The 21223-nt window shown below is 33.1% G+C and overlaps 1 protein-coding gene across 2 annotated transcripts; it reads right to left on the reverse strand.

Annotated features, from left to right (window-relative positions):
* Positions 1-1165: 1165 nt before the first annotated feature.
* Positions 1166-19872, reverse strand: LOC127263190 (ADP-ribosylation factor GTPase-activating protein AGD3-like). Of its 2 annotated transcripts, none has more exons than XM_051292210.1 (19): positions 19514-19872; positions 14114-14190; positions 12584-12684; positions 11553-11623; positions 10221-10283; positions 9233-9277; positions 8723-8788; positions 8549-8596; positions 8356-8451; positions 8231-8272; positions 7311-7526; positions 7081-7212; positions 6757-6984; positions 6527-6613; positions 6113-6430; positions 4148-4293; positions 3979-4069; positions 2751-3169; positions 1166-1582 (listed from the first exon to the last, which is right to left on the reverse strand). In XM_051292210.1, exons 1-19 carry the CDS (start codon positions 19556-19558, stop codon positions 1468-1470), a joined length of 2406 nt encoding a protein of 801 aa, XP_051148167.1. In that variant the 5' UTR covers positions 19559-19872; the 3' UTR covers positions 1166-1467. The 2 variants fall into 2 exon arrangements, with proteins under 2 accessions (XP_051148167.1, XP_051148166.1); XM_051292209.1 differs by having other exon boundaries at positions 1167-1582; positions 6757-7017.
* Between the last annotated feature and the right edge of the window lie 1351 nt (positions 19873-21223).

Here is a 21223-nt window from a genome sequence, read left to right on the forward strand (position 1 = left end):
ATAATTAAAATAATATTATTTCTTAAACTCTGCGCCAAAAGTAAATGTATACTTATTGCTTGGACGGAGGGAGTATTAACTGTGATATATATAGTGCATTGTACTCCTTCCGTCCCAAAAGTATAATCTTATTGTGTTGGACATGAAATTTAAGGAATATTAGTATTATATATTGATAGTTGGTAAAAAAGTAAAGATAAACGACTTTTTTCCTATTGTGAGTACATTAGTGTAAAAGTAGTGATAATTATGTAACAATAATAAAAAAGTAGAAATAATTTTATGGTGATACGATTATTTATAGAAATAATACTATTATTTTGAGACGGACAAAAATAGTAAATAAGATTATTGTATTGAAACGGAAGGAGTATAATTTATTTATTGTTCTGTTTGACCAACTCAACACAATCAACAAAGCGTATTGAATAAATTGACCACATGCTATTTTCATAATAATTAATTAATTATATATTTTAGAGTGTCACTCGCTCATTGGTATTCTTCCATCAAACTTGCAATAAAATTTTTTTTAAAAAAAGCCCTTTTTTTTTTTTTTTTTTTTGTGGGCTGCATTTTCTTAACATATTTATTTATTTATTTGATCGTAACACATACATTTATTCTTTATGCATTTTGAATTTTTTTGTCTCTATTGTGTATTTACGATACTCTATTATATGTGTTTTATTTTTTTATTTATTTTTTTGAAATCGATCTTCTTTTAGACATTTCTTACTTTTCAAATCCTACAATATCGAAGTGACTAAAAATAGCTTATTAACAATTGTGTTTTGCTTGTTAAGGCTTACAAAGTTCAGATCTGATTAAAAATTTGAAAAAAAAAAAAAAAGAAAAGAAAAACTAATTTTTTTTTATCCCTACACATTAAAATTTTTTTTGTCCGGAAGGACTATATTATCTTTGAATTTTTAATTTTTATTATTTATTTATTATTATGTAATTTCTACATTTCACTATAAAAATACATTATTATTATTTAAACATAAACCACAAACACAAACCAAAATACCACTAATATTTTGCATTATTTACACAAATCTATCATGAAAATTATTGCAATCATAACCTATCTAATTGCCAAAATAACAACAAACATTTGAGTTCTGGGTTTAAATTTTAAATTACGAACTTTTGAACTAAAATAGTTATTTGATCTGTATAAATAAATATTTATATATTTTTTCATATAAAACTAATTTTTAATATAATATAAAAAATAAAAAATTAAATATTTAATTCCCTGAATAAGCATACAGAATTTTACTAATAGATGATCACTTATTACTTCCAAGATTTACCTAAGAAAGAAATCGCCTGAATTTCTCCGGACACCATAAGAATTATCGAAAGAATTTTCGAACACGGCAAAAAGAATAGCTTTTGGAGCACTGCAGCAGCGAGCCGAGCTGTTTTATTTGTTTGATCCTCTGCCCATTGAAATTTCTACCTGTTTGCAATTTTCATTATGGTATAGAGCTCACCATCCTCGATTTCTGATTCTTCTAGTAGTCGAAAAGGAGTTCTACCATCATCGGCAGCAGAATTCACATTAGCTCCCCTGCAATGGAAGAAAATCGATAACTAGAGAAAACAAAACAATCTCAAACATTCACTTCATTGAAAGCAATGCTAAGAAAGTGCACTTTTAGTCAATACAGGGTTATGAAGGTCTTCGACTTGTAGAGAGATGGAGAAGATGGAAAATCGAACAATTATACAATATTTGCATTTATGTAACGCGCATTGGGATTATTTAGCTGCTATGCTTACATAAGAAATAAACTTAAATGGACACAAGTGCGACAACGAGGGAACATTTAAGTACCTAAATCGTTTTGTTTCGCTTCTCAAAAGTCATATCTTATTGTAAAAACACTATATGCATCTCAAAATTATCTCAAAATAATTTCTTGATAAATAATATATGTACACACATTCAAATCTTCGTAATTTTATAAAATGAATTTATGTTTAATAATATGCATATATATAATGCGTATGCAAAAGTTTATTCACTACAAAATACTTAAGAATTTTGGGTATTTTTGTTTTTCATATACTTAACATACATTTTGAACTTACTCTCTCCGTCCGGCAAAATTTTACCTATTTCCTTTGTAATTTACAAAAGAAACGAATATAATTTTGGCAGACGGAATAAATATTTTTGAACCAATATCTCAATCTAAAACCAAACACCATCTCACTAAAAAAAAAAAAAAAAAAAATTCCCTCTAAAATAAAAACACACACTTGAGTTGGCAAACAAACAAACCCTTGAGGGGCGTTTGGTTGTAGTGTATTTTTATATGGAATCGCAAGGATACTATAGTAAAGAAATTTTTAAAAAAAAATTCAAAGAGAACAAAACACCATCTCACTATCTCATTCAAAATCCAAAATCCCTCTAAGATAAAAAAAATCAATCTTGAAATGCCAAACAAACAAACCCTTGTGTTCGTTTGTGGATTTTTTCATAAATTTTTACTATTAAAAAATCTAAACCGAAAAACAAACACATAAGTGCTGGTTTGTATAGTGTATTTAATAGGAAATCGTACAATTGCATTTAAAGAAACCGAAAAAGATAATCTCAAAGAAAACAAAGCCTTACCTTACTTTCTCGAAGCTTGAGGTATGATATCTACCCAATCAACGAACAAAAAAACAAATGGAGAACAGCAAAAAAGGCGAAAATATTAAGACGAAGGCGAAGCACTTGTTACCTCGTGAGCAGCAGTTTCGCGATCCCAGTTTGTCCTCTCAGTATGCAATGATGTAGAGGTGTCCAACCTCTCGAATCACACGTGTCAATATTTGCCCCGTACTGCAGGAGAAGCTCGATCATGCCGATATCAGCAGTTTGACAGGCGAGGTGAAGCAAGGAACACTCCTCAAAAAGCTCATCATGGCGCAAGTTTCGATTGGAATCCATGCTATCGTGCAGTTTCATCACATTTTCTGAATCTGAGGACGTATTTGGTGATGCATGGCCGCGAACAGCATTGACATTTGCTTCGCACTTAACGAGCATCCGGTACACGGCTTTCTTGTCATTGATACGGACAATTTCCCATAACTGTTTGGAAATCGACATGGAAGGCTGTTTATCCTTTTGTTTGACAGCAAAGCGTCTCTCGACATACTGCAGGTGAAATCATTAGTTTATGCAGAATGAATATGAACTGTGTGTTGGAAACTTTAAGGAATCTACAACAATTTCTGGCGAATGATGTATTGAAGAGAATGAGTCGAAGAAATAGGATAACTTCAATTTGTGGACACTAGAGTGCTAGACAATAACTAAGCCTCTATTTACTTATGTTTTCAAGTTTGTAATGCTTTCGTTTTAGAAAAACATCACATGAAATACCTTATTCTTATTTAAAATATAAGTCAAGAAACTATTTTCAGTTCAAAATAACACATCCAATTTTTCACATCACATAAAAAAATATCACATGAAAAACATCACATAATTTGTTTCACATCGAACACATATTTTCTATTCAATTTTTTACTATTTCCAAATCAACTCAAAAATTACAAAACACTTCCAAAATATATCTAAGCGCACTTAATGGATAAATGAAATACTAGACGAGGCAAGCAAGAAAATATCTAAATAGAACAACATTTTTAGAACTTGAAAGATATACACCAATCTAAAATACCATGGTTGAAATTTGTCTTGTGAAGAGATAGTGTCCCTTCTTTAATCATATACTTTTCTTTCACTTACAAATTATATTATGCAAAATATAGAACACGGATCAACTAAAAAGCATGAGAGATAACACGTGAATGATCGATTACTCAGGATTTACTTACAATCATTTCATTTACTTTTCCAATATAAAGATCTGAAATAGCCCGATTACTTTAGCCATGCATTCCTAGATAACGGTGAATACAGTTGCAAAAGAAGCTCAAATGCATTCATTGCGGCAATACCTTTGCTTGGATGAACTTTTCCTTCACGGATATATGATCATTTGGACGCGGTTTGGTGAAAAACTCTTTGTGTTTATCTGATTCATAAGACCTACGACGCAGAGCCCACATTTGATTTTTATCAGTTGTGGAATAGTACTACATTAATATTGATTCATACCATGTTTACCGTATAGGTACTTCATCTGCTTGAACTGTTCTATTTGGCCGCAACAGCCCTTCCCATATTGAGTTGACAAAGACATTACCCAGTGCCTGAAACAAACTAATGACAGAAGGTTCCCACACTTTCACATCAAGTCTCAATGATCTTACCTGCATTAGAAATGATGATGGAAGCAGCGAGATCAGCAATGAGTAAAATTAATCCCTCTATACAACAAACATTCACAGCCAAATTATAATTTAATTTTATTTTTTGTAACCTTGCACCAATCTAACCAAAACTTCCATCGTACACTTCGAAGGTTGCTCAATAAGTTGATTATTCATCACCCCCGAAAAACAAACTAGTTGTCGAACTAAAGAATAAAGGTGCTAAAACCTTAGTTTAGGGCCTGGATTTGATCTCGCACTATTCATCAATTCACCCCTTCCCCACAAACCATCAAATCAAGTTCATAGTTTTCATTTAATACATTAAAAAAAAAAAAATTCAAATTTCCATTAAAAACATCACGTCAAACCTATTTATATCATATCAAACATTATTTCAATTCGTATTTTTACTATTCTTTAACTTCTCAAACCTTAAAAGAACAGACCGCCAGGGTTTGTTTCTTTATGGCCTGTTTTTGTTTCAAAGAGATAAGACCATACATTTTGACATTGTTAAGACATAATTTTGACAATGTGACACATCTGTCTTGAAGATTTTAATCAAGCAAATATGAAAGAACTAGTTGAACTAAGATCCATTAATTGATGATTGTGATGAATTAATTGATGGTTATTTCACTTCATATTCAGAAGAGGCTCTTGCATAATGAAAGACTGAATGGACTTTGACAATACATTAAGAAGCTCTCTTGTGGCTGCTCACGGCAGAGTGCATGCCGCTGAAGAGTAATTGGGGACTTCTAATTGGACTTAAAATGGAGTACGTGATTCGCCTTTTTAGAGATAACATTGTAGAAAAGGTATTTTGAAGATTCTTTAGCACATAAAGGTGAATAAAAAGTCATTATTTGAGTACAAGTACTCTGCTTCAACATCCTTGCAATATTGCCACAAGAAATTTCATTAGCTACTACTGTGTGACACAATGATCCGGGTGTCTTAACTGTGTGAGAGGTGCTGTTGATGAGGCATTTTTTTGTTTGGTAATGTATGTGTTTAAGATAGCACGGAAAGTTGTTTTAATGTTTTATTGTAAAAGAGTTGAGATTTGTGAGTATTCGTATTATACGATATCGAACTCATGCATAATAGAAAGAAGTGGCTCCAACACTAATATGAGTGGTGAGGAATAATAGAAAATTCTTGGTTTAGGTGTGCTCGTTTAGAAGATTTCTTCAGATTTCTACTATTCACCAATTTTTTTCCCCCACAAAAAACAAATCAAATTTTATTTTTTATATTATAATAATAATTAATTTTATATTCAAAACATTACATCAACACTTATTTATATCACATCATACCACTATTTAAATGCAAAATTTTTACTATTCAAATCCCACTCAAAATCCAAACCCCTAAACAAACACACCCTAATTAATAAATATTACTATGGGTGAGGAATTTTAGTTTAACTTGGCATAGTGTAAAAATATTAAAATAATCCATTAGTTTTTTCGGCAGTGTAAAAATATAAAGAATGAGCTTTCTAGTTATCTATTCCTTATTTAAAATTGATTGGTAGAACTGCCTTGCACAATTATGATATTATAAGGATTTGCTTAATATTGGAATATGTACCCTTAGTTTTGTACTGATGTTTATTTACTGAGACCTGATACATTTGGCATGTGTAATGCTAATTTATTCTTGCATTCTAATTATAAGGTCCTAATATTTCACTAAAATAAAAAATCTAGTTTCCACTCGCAAACTACACAAGATGCATTGGAAGATATAGAGGAGAAAAATTATTCCCAAATTATAGAATATCTAATCTAGAACAAGAACTTACCTTGGATATGTGCACACCAAGATTCCGATGAACACCAGAGCATTCAATACATAGAAGAACCACAAGATTCAAGGAAGCCCAATCTGGTTCAGGTGCACCACAATCAGCACATTTATCATTTCCAGGCAACTTCCTCAATACATCAATCGGCTTCTCATTTTTCAAGCAGCACTCAAGCTGCAGGGTACTTCTGGATGTTCGTATAACATTTTTAGCCAAGAGACTCTTATCTGAGTTCTTAGGTTCATGGAAGGATCGAATATCTTGATGATCAGAACTTCCACCAGAACTACATTCACTAGCTGGACTAAAATGAAACTGCTGACATCCAGAGGAGTCAAAGTTAAGAAAAGAGAAGAAACAGTAAAGGCATATTTACATGCATAATGTCGAAACTATTTATTTGTTGCTTGCCTTTTCGAGAGATTGTGAACTTAGCATAGAAGTAATAACCCCAGTTATTTTATTAACCCAGTCCATTTGATCAGCTTCACTTTCAGCCTGTATCATCAAGAATGTACAATATGACAAATTTTAATCTTTACACAATATAATGCTTCGAGCAGTTGCAAAAATTAAGAAATAAAATACTGTCAAATTTATTAGAAGAAGGTTAATATTCAAAAGATCAGGATCACAGGTACCTGCAAAGTGTAGATTTTGGTAGGGGAAATAATCCTGAAGCAGAATCTCAGATCTGACTGCTCGGCATCAACTTTTATTGTCGATGTCAGCAGATTCACAGTGTGATGCGCAATCGCTTTCTCATCAAACATTCCTCCATGGTAATGTGAGGAAAGCAACCGACTCAACAACCCTGAACTCTGCTCTGTAGGAGCTCCTCTATTCATATTATTGCTAGTCCCTTGCAGCTGAGTGTCCGATGATTTGGTTACAAACGTCAACTGAGAGAATGCAAAGGATTAGAATACAGCTATTCTAATTTTATCTCTTGTTCCATGACTTACTGTGGGCTTGCTCCATTGTTTGCGATAATAATATAGCATTCCCCGGCTGTCGAGAACAAAAAATCTTCTCTTCCAGTCACCTCTTAAATTGGAGGAGCGTTTAGAAAGATATCCTTGTTTAATGGTTTGTACCTAAACTATCGACGTTATAGTTATAGTCAGACACAATACTAGGTAAGGATGGAAAATGTGAAGCATGATTAAAATCCAATTTATTGCATAATTTGTACCTTTCCTTCAGCAGCAGAATGCATCGCCGTCTCTATCAGTTTATTAGAGCTTCTTGGTAAAGGTTGTAAAGAATCTGTACTTAAAGAACCATGTTGCCCACTACAGGCCCGTCGATTCTCCTGATCAACCTGCCTTACATACTCCTGCATCTGTTTATTAAGAGCTAGCTGCTCGTTGTTGGAATTTAGTCTTGCCTGTTGCGCATATTCCAAGACCTGCAACAGATTAACAATGGAGTGTAACAGGATAAATGAGCAAAATCAAGAGCATATTACTTTTTTCCATGTTAATCAGCAAAAGGCAGCAATATAAATTTCAGTGGCACTTTGTTATGTAATGGAAGATAATGCTGTCCAATAGAGAATTGCCATAGGAAAAGGGTTTACTAGAGGCTTAACTGCAAGAGATAGACACAAAAAAGAGGAAGGCGACGCAGAATCTTATTGAGAAGCTTTATACGCTGATAATTTCCATCAAAGAGTAAGCAGAAAAAAAGCCCAATCAAAGTTCTCATGACAAGCTTCGAAATTCTAGATTTAGATTGGGTAATGCTGAGGTTGCTAAGGTATGGAGATTTTCTTACACTTGCCATCAGAAATTAACTGAGAAAGACGTTAAAACTTTAAGGCGTGTAAATTATCTAATATCTACTTTGCTTTTACTATATCTTGTATAGTAAACATCAAAATGAAGTAAATTCAAGATTAGGTATAATACTGATGCTCGCGGTGTAATAGCAAACTGAAGTAAATTCAAGACGACAGATTTTTACGTAGCCCCAGGAAAGCTGATGATTTTACACACGTAAAGTTCTCTTCATTAGTATCATCCCTTTTGTATTAAGTAAATATTGGCACTAAATGTATAATTCAGGAGAAACAAGAGATATTTTAACAAATTCTGGATATGAAAACAGAACCTGTTTAATATATGGCTCCATCTGAAGCAATAGCTCGTACCCCTGGCATCACAAAGAACTTCAGAACCATGACATAAGCAGGAAAATACGGTGCAAATGAATACGAGACTATTAATAGAACAAACCTGTTTAAAATAATGAAGATGAGCATCCATTGTATTACCAACAGCCTCTAGAAATTCAGACTTCTTCTTTCCTTCGACATTAGAGAGGGCACTCACCTGAATAATCCAACTATGTACTTCAAGTTACAATTTTATCATTTCCAAACTTAGTACTTCAACTTTGGATTGGATGCATGGAAAAAGATCAACAAACCAGATTAAAGCGTTCCTGCTCAAAAGCTGATCTTGCACTGTGAAGTTCCTGGAACGTCTCTCTACTATATTAGAATATAACAGTTGATGGTTACCCATCACAACCATCTGAACATCTACAGCAATTAAAGCATGAATATTCATTTCAATGCATGAAGTACAAATCATCATATACCTCCTCTAGGGCAGTAGCAATTTCCAGCCTTGCACTCTTTCTCAATGACAGAAACTTTTCACGAACCTGATCCGCAATAGTTAATTCATTTATTGTTTCGTATATAAAAGCAGGGTTTATTTATTTGATGTTTGAGGAAAACTTTAGAGGTGGAAATTTACTAAATTATTATAACTACTAAGAAATCAAATCATACTAACATGCATTTACGAAGATAGGGAAAGGGCTATGAAAACTAGCATTGTACCCAAGGGGTCAGTACTAAGAACAATAATAGCTCTTTGATTGATTTTCTTAAAAATACCTAACTGAAGATATTTGTGCATTTTATGTAGCTTTTTCAGAAATTTCCTTAGTAATTTATTAAATTTCACTCTCTAGGGAGCCTCTTATCAAATATCTTTCTTGTTAACCTAAATCTTAGGTTTTGATTGCCTAATGCCAATAAATGTAAAATTAAGGAAAAACTATAATATGCCAATCAGAAGCCTATCACAGTATGACGCACACCTGATTATAAATAGCACTGGCTTTGTAAAAACGCTTGTGGGCGTCCTGCAAATCACAAAATTTGATAATGTGAGAATGGGAGCAAAGTGATTAGGATTAATGAATAACTTTCATGCATACCACACTTCTGTTATTTTTAGCTTCTAAGACTTATGGTTCATCTGACATGTAACCTGAAGGCTTATTGTTGTGAGTTGGAATGTGGGGCAGGACTCAATAATCGATCTCCTATATAGGCCCATAATGTCTCACCAAGCTAAGCTTCACATATCCTCATTGAATGTTGTAAAATAATGTAAATGGCTCTCGCACCTAGAAGTTTAAACTTTAAAAGAATATGTATCATTTAATTGATTTATATTTTATGGAAGTCAACCAATATGTCCCATCACGTGCAAGGGGACTATATGCCATCATACAAATCTTGCACGTAAACGACGATGAATGGGTACGGTGGACTCAAACATGGGACCTTTCGACTCTGATACCATGTTAGATGATGTTAATGACCGCCTCAACTAAAAATTTAAGCTTTAAAGAGATACTCATCATTTAATTTCATTATATTTTACGAGTCAACCAACCAAATGGATTTTTGCTAGGCTTTCCTACCTAAGATTTGTGGGCTCTAACAAGTGGTATGACAGTTTTATATATAAGATTTCTTCAAATAAGCTTTTTAGTTGTTGGCCAACGAAAATAAACCTCATGTGATTATAACATGTTTCATTCGTAGTAAACTGAGATCTGATTTTCTCATGTGTATCTTTGAGTCTCATGGAGTATTTGTATTTGACAACATAATGTGATTTAAGCATTCCTACAGGTGTTAAGACAGATTCACTTAGGGTTCTGCTTGAGCCGTTTTAGTTGTACACATGTTTTATGCTATCTACAATTTTGCAAGCACAATTTCCTAACAGTGAAATAAATTTACGTAAATCTGAAACTTATATAAGGAATGGAATTTGAGTAACGTTAGAGTTACCTTCACATCTTGAAGATCCACATTAGCAAATCGTACAAGCCTGTCATCCAGCATGATCTCTACCTAAGGGACAAAAGTAAAAAATATTAGCTCGATTGCATAACTAGATATACAACTTCATAATAAGAGTTTATTTCATCCAGCCAGCTTAAAATGACAAAAAACTCTTAAGATCTTGAGCAATTATGCTTCTGTGAAGGACAAAACAAATGGCTGAGGATACAAGACAAATAATGCAGGCTGATGCTTTAGGTACTTTAGTATCTCAAGGAATGCTTTGGTTATTTTAAAGAGAACAATGCAAGTGTTTTTATTAAGCATACAGAGAAACATAAACAACAAGGGAAGATATTTGACACACTGAAGACACTCGAATCATTGATTATATCCCAAAAATCCGATAGACAAAAAAGAAGGGTTTGTTCTTTGGTACCAAGTCTATCTTGTTAGAAGGCTCAGAGTTTTAAGAAGACGAAAGTGCTCCAACAGACTGATTTGACAGATAATAAAAGGGATGATTGTGCACTGAAACTAATGAGGAGAGCGTTAGTGTTCTCTTATGCCTTATGCATTATTAGGCCACAATAATTCAGCCAATTGAGCACCATAGCAATCCAACTTCACAATATCAGAAACTTAAATCATACTAAAAGATGTCATTTCTCAAATCAAGTGCAATTGAAAGATATATCTGGAATACAATGAGAGCATTTTCTTTCAGACAGGAAGCTTAACAAAGATTTAGCAATCAAAGGCTAGAAGAACATGAGATCGAGAATTCATGAACGTAGGCTAGAAGACATGATTGAGAATTCATGAACTTTCAGCTGCCAATTGCATAAATCATATTAAAAAATCTTTAGTTACGACGTGGATTGCTTTTTAGGTGACAATAACATCAATTAAGGTCGGTAATGTCAGGGTAAACATCAACCTGAGTCAAATTTCATAGTTAATCGTTAAATTCTCAATATCAGCAAGCCATACTCAATGTTTTTAGTGAAGGCAACAAATATACACCCTACAAGGCTGCAATATGATTGATCGAATCTCAAGTAACCTCTAAAAGTAAAGCTTATTGGAAGTCACCAAAATCATTGTAATAATGACTTAATGAGTCAAACGTAAAGGATTTGAAACAGATTTTAACTTAAAACCATGCATATAAATTCATCAGAGTTGTCAGTGTGGATAACATCCCAAAATTACAAAATTGAATGCTAAAGCAATCTTTAATTATGAATATCGATTATGAAAAAAAAGAAAAAAGGGAGGAATAAGAAAACTTGTAAAACAAAAGAACAATTAGTCACCACAAAGAGAAGCTTTCACCTGCGAGCGAAGAATATCCTTGTAAGCAGCAATCTCTCTCAGCGCAATAGCAAAGTTGACCATATCATGGCCTAAGACAAAAGAAAAAATAGTCAGAAACTACAAGCCACATTGCACTAAACTTATATTTAGAAAAGAAGTTATGAAGTGTGAGATAACAACGTAACATTTGTTTTCTTACAGGTATAAATAGCTTTCCTCTTTTCTTTTCTTTTCAATTTTTGGTATCTCTTGCTTGTAGGATAAGTAGTCATGCCTAAATATCTTAATGTTTTTCCTTACTATATAAGATGACTATGGATTGCATTTCGCCTTTATATCAAGTCAAGACCATTAATCACATCTAGAGTTGCACAGCATATGTTGCGACTTTCCTTCCAAGCAAGTCTGATTATATGTACTCTATATATGACCAAACCATCTTAAGCATATTTATTACATTTTCTCATCTATTGATACAAACATACTATTCTAGTCTGCTACCATAATATTATCTGTTGCACCAAATCGTATAACATTTCAACTTAAGGTATAGTTTTGTCTTACTCATTTACTCAGAATATAGAATTAAATGTAAAGTTATTTGTTTGCAGGCCTAAAGATCACATTAGCTGATTCAAATTCCTAAACATTGTCTTAGAAGACTCTTCACCATACTTGTGATACAATATTGAGGTTCAATCAAGTTCAACGTTATCCCCATGACAATATTCACTACCATCTAGCACCATAGGAAGTGATATTGAAGGGCATTTACAGTTCATACCCCAGCAGTAATTTGCCCGGGCAATAATTTCATTGAAGCAAGAACAAACATTGGATATGAAAACTACGTATATAACGCATATTGAACCATGCCAAGGCTGTAGTACCTAGCAGAAGTAAGCTCTTTCAAGAATGTTACAAGTCAGTTTTTAGCAGAATATATGATGGAAGATTAAACATTTTTTGGTACTGAAGTATGTTTTTAATGAGAAAGCTTTACAGCTCCATCTTAATGAAGAATAACAAAGAAGTGTAACTATCACTACCTCCAAACGCTACAGATATCGGATCATTCGGTTCTCCGGCAAAAGTTTCCAAGGCAGAAGCAAATCCAATATCTCTATCATATCCTTCTTCAAGACCATCTCTGTGAATCCAAACAAATGAGAAGATTTAGTAAATATTGAAAAGTGAGTGCTTCTAAATGCTATCATTATTAGCATATCAATAGCAGCTAGGGGAAATCCAAGATATAAATGTTATAAATACAAAAGAAGGCCTCGGGGAAGCACAGACTTTGTTGACTTTAGTCTCAGTAGCAACATAGTTTATCCCTACAAGCTCAAGTCTAGTTCTCTTCCTCTAACCTATCTTATTTATCCTGTTCTATATTTTAATTAATCTAAAAATAATATACTTCCAACTTTTCCAAAAATTTATATACATATAAATTATAATAATATATATATACAGAGTGGGTGAGAGAAAGAGAAGGGGAAAAAGGAACTTAATAGTTTCTCTTTGGAACTGCCAGGAAATGTAGAGAATTCAATGTAAGCAATTTTGTTCGTCAGCAAGAACTCGGATTTAAAAATGCTCTAATTTTGACTAGGTGATATTTGTGTTTTCTTTCTCTTAAGGGACAAACAAAGAGCCATGGTTGCTAATAAAAATGAAATTCGATTGGATGATGATTCCACAAGATGATTTAGTACTATGAAAGACAAATGACAGTCGAGTATCATAAGAGGTTTGTCTGAGTTTATAAGTGAACAGTTATTTCTAGATGATAAAAGAAGTTTTACGCTAATACATTTGAGGCAAAGATGGCATGCTGCAGCTATTGTATAACCCTAAGAACAGAGAGCACCTTAACATTCACACAGCTAAAGAGACAATAAATGTCAAAAAGGATGAACAAATTGATGACACAATGTAACACATTAAACATGTATGTAGTTCATCTTGCCACTCTTGCAAATGCATTTATCTCACAGTAAGAATATTCTAGCCTTTCTAATAAATAGAGAATATAACTGATATCAAGCATGATAACACATATAAGTTAGCAGTTAGCACAATTTGTGATTTTGTTCAAGAGAGAAGTATACCTATTGGCATTGAGTGGCCTATTTTATTGAGAAGACATAGTGCTTCATCAACTTGTTCGTCTATGATATACAGACAAATGTGCCTAACTGCCTATATAAATGCCACTGCAATATACCTATATTTCTGAAGAGAAAAATTATTTTAATATATATATATATATATCCAATCCAGAATGCATTGAATTTTCAAGAACATAAGTACAAGCATATAAATGCTTAAGTGCTTGTAAGTTATTTATCAGTAATGATGATTCTTGACTGTTTTAGTCTTAGTGGCCATAACTGAGGCAGTTTATTATAGAGCATGCAACGCAGCCATGGATGTTAATAAACACTTAAGAAGGTCAATACTGTTTCGAACAAATAAGTAAATGATAGTGATAGTCTTAAGATTTTATCGAATAATTTTGAAACAGAATATGTATGAATAATTAGAAATAAAAGTAAGGAATACGTTATGCTTACATGTACTTTCGACACCCTTTATGAAATTTAAGGCCTCTGTCTCTTAATATCTCAGCACCCTCTTCCATTAACTGGATCTGAATCAAAACAATGAGTTAACTTAAATTGTGCACATAATTTACAGAAATATCAGGTTTTGCCCTGAAGATCTATAAAGGACACCACACATAACAAGTCTTTTATAACCTTCAACAACCTTATGGCTCTAATATGGTCAGTTGTGTCCAGTTGTCAAGGTTAACCTATAAGTCCCGGTAATCGATTTTGACTAAGTTTCTAACAAGAGTACAGTACTATTCACACAAGAAAAAAAAAATTGTGCTTGTAAAAGTTTATCTATACCCTAGTTTGTAGTGTGTTATTCTAGTTTTTTCTTGTGAAGAGAGATTTTGCAAGAACACTATTTTTTTCAGGCGTTGAGTGTTCTCTTGGGCAAGAAAATATGTATATTTTAACCTTATACATTTGAATATTACAATGTCTATCTCAGTGTTCTTTTTGCATTTTGTCATTAGTGTTTAGCAACCAGCCAGTTCCAGGCCTATGTGCTCTCCATCAGCTTCTACAACTTCAGGTATGTGACATGTCTCTCTTCATCTATGGTGTCTCCAAGACAGTCTACTTATTGTTGTATGTGTTCGAACAAGATAAAAATAATAGGACAATCAAACGATATCAATCGTTTGCCTGAACAATCAAACGGATTCAAGCATTTGCTCAAAAGCCACCAGACTCCTTTATTTCTAAGATCAAGAATAATACTAAATAAACCCTTAATAGTCTCCTGAAATACTTCTACTAAACCCTATTTAGTAGAAGTAAATAAGTCCACCTAATAAATAAGGGGCAAGTCCAACTCAAAATATAATATTTTAATAGAAAAGTGATAATTCCCTAGCCTTGTATGAAACCGGACCGGAAGAAGTGCCATTTTTATGCCGGATACAAGTGATTATGCCGCCAATGCTGTCTAAGCCAAAAGATGGAGTCAAAGCTGAATGTCATTTATTATGCCAGTAGGACGCTAGACTCTCAAAGAAATTACACTACTATTGAAAAATAGTTGCAAGTTATTGTCTTTGCTTTCGAAAAGTTCAGACAATATATGATTGGGAGCAAAACCTTAGTCCATACTAACCCTGCTCCAAAAAATCGATATTAAGATCAAGGATCGAAAAGGTAAGGAAAACTTTGTGGTTGATCATTTAAGTAGACTACGACAGCCGGAGGACACATCCTTAGGTATAAATGAATATTTATATGACGAGAAATTATTCCTTGTGCAGGGTAAGAAGCCATGGTTTGGCTAACTTTCTGGCTACTGGACAGTTTATCATTCATATAGTTCAAGAGGGAAAGAAAACGTCTTTAATTTTGACAAGGGATTATTTTTGTACGAGCCATTCTTGTTCAACATCGGCTTAGATGGGATTATTCGTCGTTGTGTTGCTGAATTAGAAATTTAGCTGATCTTGGATGAGTGTCACAGATCTCATGCAAGAGGGCATTTTACTGGCCAGCAGATAGCTGCCAAAGCTTTGTAGTCAGGCTTTGAAAGACGCAAAGCTTACGACAAGGGTCAGAGTGTAATACCCCGTAAAATAACTGCCGAAAGTTCTTCGGAGCTCGCCGGGGTCCGACACAGAAGTCGGACAATATTATTTTGAACCTAATTTATTTTGGACTTTTGGGTAAGAAATTAATGAATTGGGTTAAAATTAGGAGTAAAAATTGAGTTTGGACCAATTTGGCCCCAGTAGGATAAAATAATTAATAAAGGTCTAAATCTTTTATGTTTAATAAAGTATATATAAAAAGAAAAATAGAGGCAGCAGCCAGACACGCACGTCGCCAGCCCCCTTCTTCTTTGGAATTCTTCTCTCCAAAACTCTTCTTCTCTTGAATTTTTCTTCTTCTCTTGAATTTTTCTCTTTAAGGTAAATGGGATTAATCTCAGATAGAATGATATATTCTAATCCCTGAGCCCCTTCTATTGATATTTTTCAAAATTATTTTCAAATGAATTTGCCCTGTTAGGTTTTGCTAATTTTTCAAAATTATTTTTCTCCAAAAGTGTTAGGTTTGATTATAATGTCCATATGGCTTATGTGAAGATTATTATAGTATTCTAAGTTGACAATCGTAAAATTTGTAGAATTGGTTTGAAACCCTATAACCTAATTATGATTTTTTTGGAAAAGATTTATTATTATATTTAAATATTATGATTTTTTAGTTAGATTATGCCTATTAGAATAGATATATTATTCAAATGTTTATTTAACGAAATAAAGTGAAATTATAATAAACTTGTTGGATTTTTAATATTCCACTTTTTGGTTGGTTAAATGTTGGCAATTGGAATATTTGAGTTTAAAGCTCTCCTTTTTAAAATTTGCCTAATAGTATGTTGAGTATTGAGTCAAATTGGTAATTGAAACTACCCGTCGAGTCCGATCAACTTGTTGATTGTTTGAATGATAAGGTATAGTCTTCCACCTCTGTGCCTTGCAAACTCGTGAGAATATATCGGTATTTTACGATAACTAGCTAACCTCGAACTAGTACCCGAATGAGCTAGGTCGAGGGATCTAGATGGCGGATTCCCTTTTTGGGTGATTCTGAAATGCCCGTCATTCACGATGAAAAGGTCTTTAGACTGTCATCCGTGATGGAGTACAATCCCATCTTGGTATATAATATTGGATACTAGAGGGTTGTGGGCCGTTTGGCGCCTCTCGCAAAATAATAAATAAATTGACTTACGTATACTTTGGACTTCAAACCCTTAGATACACATTGTGGAGCTTTCCTCGAGGGTTATGACCCTATGTTTGTTATGTGTAACTATGTGATTTGTCATACGAAGTAATAAGGTTGGAAAGCCGGGTCGACACGGCTCTAATTAAGGCCTAGTGGAGTTTTCTTTGTGATATGCTAATCACTATTATTTGAGAATGAAAATGAGATATAAGGGAGACGCTAAAAGACTCGTGCGTTTGAGTTACCCTTATGTAATATGTTTCATCTTATTCAAATTATCTTCTTCAAATGATTTTGTGGCATTATATCGTATTAATTTATCTTCAATTAATTACGCTTACTCAACTGTTATGTTGACCCTGTTCTTACAACATTTTTGTAGGCGATGATGCTTCTGATGCATCAACGTCATATGATCCATCGAGGGGAACTATAACTACTTTACCTTTTAAAATGCTTTTGAAATTCATTAATTATGTATAAGAACTAATGTCTTTTGAACTATTTCAAATTTATGTCTTTGACTCGAACTCTACTTATTTAATTGATAAGCCGGTGCGCTTTAATTTTAAATTCCTATTTAGTTGTTTGTATTAATTGATTTTAGCCTTAGCGCCAAAATGTAGGGCTCATTGGTTGATGAACGAGTCTTCCAGTGTGGCGTGGCGGTGACACTGAAGCCGGCCGGGGGTGTTACAGTTGGTATCAGAGCCGACCTGCGACAGCCCGTAGGCGTTAGACCGAACTGGTAACGGGCCTAGCAGTGGATGATCCTTAGGGTGCAACGGGGAGATAGCATTCTTAAGTGGGGGAGGATGTAATACCCCCGGAGTTGGGCCGGTGCTAGGCCAACTCTCGTAGATAAGCATGTGTCAGCCCATCCGAGGTTGAATATATAGGGTAAATAGATTGAATACACTGCTCATATCAACAATGTGCACTTTTCTTTTCGGGGGCCCTACTGAAAGAACTCTAGTTAAGCGTGCTTACTCTAGAGTAATTTGAGAATCGGTGACCCCTTGGGAAGTCTCTCAGGGTATGCGTATCTGAGGACAGAAGCGTCCTGTGGGGCTAGTCTACGACATCCCGACACAACCGGCTTCGTGGGTGTCACATAGAGATTAGGCTCCATTAGGCTCCATCTTGAAAAGAGATGAGTCTGGAGTAAAGCACTGCAAGCCTGTCTTCAGCCGTATAATGTCGCCAATATCTAACTACTCCCTATCATCCACAAGCTAGCGATCAATTTGATTTTTCAAACATAGAAATCAAACACGTGCACCGTGGGCATACAGAACAGTTTTCAAGACTCCAATTGGAATGTAACCTTATCGGCTCTCGTTTATGGAAAAGCTTGTCATCTTTCGCTGGAACTCGACATCGCATGTACTGGGCCACTGAGTTCCACTATCTTGCGTATGAGAATGCGAAGTTATACAATGAAATGATGAAATTCTATCATAACAAGAAATTGAAGAACGAATTCGTTGAGGGTTCAAAAGTCTTACTATATGATTCTAGGCTTCACTTATTCCCAGGGAAATTGAAATCTTCGTGGACTGGTCATACATAGTCAGACAAGTTCTATCAAGCGGAGCCAAAAGAATCAATAATGCGGATTCCTCAAGACAACAAAATTACTTCCTTGTCGCTTGAGTGAGCGAAGGTGAAACCCTATATTGAAGAGCATGTTTTGCAACAAGCCGGAGCAAAGATCAATCTGGTTGAAATCCAATCGCTTCTTCAGGATCAGAGTGAAACTTAATCTCAAAATTGTCTAATATTATATCCGGCCCCAAAGTTTCCTGTTTTCCTTAATGTTTTCTAGTCTAGCTTTTTATTGCTTTCCTAGAATAGCTTAAAGCTTTCGTAGTTCAGATTCCTGATTTCATAAATTAGTTAAGTTTTTGTAGAAGTAGATCGAAGTCCCGCTTGTCAGCATGCACATTACTGCTTTTTTGTAGGACTTAGTATAATTAGACTAGTATAGGTTACCGCTTTACCCGGATTAGTTTACTCCGCTTCACCTGAAGTTCGAGAGGGGTTTGTTCAAACCCATTTTCCAACAAAATATACAAGCTCGATCCAATGACAATAAAAAGAAAAAAAAAAATGAGGGACACTAGATCAAACAAACCCTACAATAAAAACCACGCGAAAAGCAAAAATCCACAAAAAAAGATGATGACAAGTGTTATAACACATACCTAATCCCTCACATCACATGGATAGTTTTTTATTTAATTGTTAAACTAGACTTCACAAACAAATTAACATTTGTATATTTCTTTAAAGTCCTGTGTTGGTCTGCAGCAATTCTTCGAAATTTTCCTCCTCAAAGCTATCAAATCAACTATATATTCTTCATTTCATACATTCCACCAAAAATATATATATATTTTCTTTTCATTCTAAACATCATATTCAAACGCGTACTTATGCATCCAACATTAATTAAATTCATTTGTTTTTATTCTCAAACCCCAAACCCAAATTCAAAACTTAAAAAGAATTTTCTCACTCAACTTCAAGGCTCACCAAAGAATCCAAGAAAGACGTCGATGCAAGAAAATTCGGTAAAATTAAAAATAAAATAAAAAAGATACCAAACAAGTGATGAACATCATCATTGCTGACCTGTTGCCGAAACATCGGTGAATCGTCGAGCTTCGCGAAATGCATCTTTCCACGCGATTCAAAACCCAAACCCTTCAAATCCAATCAACCGATCCCATTCACCCAAAAATCAAACACCAAAAACCCTATCGAAACAGAAGAAAGAATCCCCAAAAATCCCGGCAGCGCGACCGAGAAAATTCAATGCCAAACGCCGCATCCCCGCACCAAAAATCGATTTTTTGAGGAAAATGTGGGAAAAGGAAATAAACGATTGGGGGAAAATGCATAAGAGAGAAGAATGAATTGAGGGAAAACCAGAGGAGCGACAATGGAGGAAGAATGATCGATTCCTTTCAACGGCCATAATTATTTTATGAGGTGAAGTGTGTGTCTCTCTCTCGAGTTCGTGGCCGTCACATAGAAATTGTACCGTTGGTTTTTTACTATAGATGTCCTCATTTCATTGGTCCAATTTTTCTATTAGTTTTATAATGATCGATTCCTTTCAATGGCTGGTTCATACAGATTTTCTTTTACCTTTTTATAATCAAATAAGTTTGTATCGATTTATTTATGGAAAAATTGTTCATTCCATCCTGCCAGTCATATTTATTTATAATTCAGTCTCTATTATAAAAAAATTAATTTCCGTTCCCTCCTTTACCTATTTAATTTAATATTAATCGTTATTTCATATTTTTCTTTTTATTTATATAATATAAATTTGATGTACTCCTAAAATATATGTAAATACTCTTAATGTTATTTTATATACTTATAATTGTTCCGCTCTACTTATATTATTTTTTACTTTACTTAAGTATCTCACTTATATACCTCTATTTACATTATGTGTACCTTTATTTATGTATCTTTAAAAAAATAAATAAATAAAAATAATAATTAGAATCATATTTTATTGTGAAGTGAGGTAGAAAATTAAGAAAAATTGCAAAATATATTCTTTATATATTCAATTAAAAAATTGATGTGTATTAGATATTGAGATAGTTTAAATTAAATATAATTGTATGATAAGAAATACAAAATCTAAAATATAAATATACAAAATAATGTATATTATTATTATTATATAATTAATAATTATTTATTTTTATTAATATTAATATTTCTTTATTTGTATAACAATTTAATTATATATAATAATTTTAATTACAAGTATATTGTAATATACAATTTCAGTTCTAAGCATCCACTCTTCACATTCTACAAACACTAAGCAGGCTGTAGTTGCAAAAGCTCATTTTTATTTTATTGTTTTCGTTTTTTTTTTCTTTTTAATTTTTTTTTTATTCTTTCTTCTTTCTTCTATTTCACTGTCGTCACCTAGAGGTGAGCATTTGGATTTTCGATTCGAATTTTTACAAATTCGAACCAATCCGAAAATCCAAAATTTTGAAAAAATCAATCCGAATCGAACTGAAATAACCGAAATTTGAAATTCGAACTAAAAAATTCGAACCAAACCGAAAAATCCGAAATTTTAAATATTTTTAATTTATATATTTCTTTTATATTTTATTATTATTTTATAATATTAAATATATATAATATATAAAAGTAAATATATCAAAATATAATTAATAATTTTGAGTGTTTTTATATTAAAATATAATATTTTCTAATAAAATATTAAATATATATAATAAAAAATATATATTAAAATGTTATATTTTGGATTTCAGATTGGTTCGGATTTTAAGTATA

The sequence above is a fragment of the Andrographis paniculata genome, unplaced genomic scaffold (assembly GCF_009805555.1).
Source record: "Andrographis paniculata isolate CXL003 unplaced genomic scaffold, ASM980555v1 Contig66END, whole genome shotgun sequence".
NCBI lineage: Eukaryota > Viridiplantae > Streptophyta > Magnoliopsida > Lamiales > Acanthaceae > Andrographis > Andrographis paniculata.

Bases quoted from the DNA above. Each gene is read 5' to 3' on its own strand.
- LOC127263190 (XM_051292209.1), bottom strand. From the start codon at position 19,558: ATGCATTTCGCGAAGCTCGACGATTCACCGATGTTTCGGCAACAG. The intron at 9,278-10,220 runs GTAACTCTAACG...TGTGATTTGCAG, and splicing joins TGGATCTTCAAGATGTGAAG to GACGCCCACAAGCGTTTTTA. The intron at 7,213-7,310 runs GTACAAATTATG...TCGATAGTTTAG, and splicing joins ATTCTGCTGCTGAAGGAAAG to GTACAAACCATTAAACAAGG.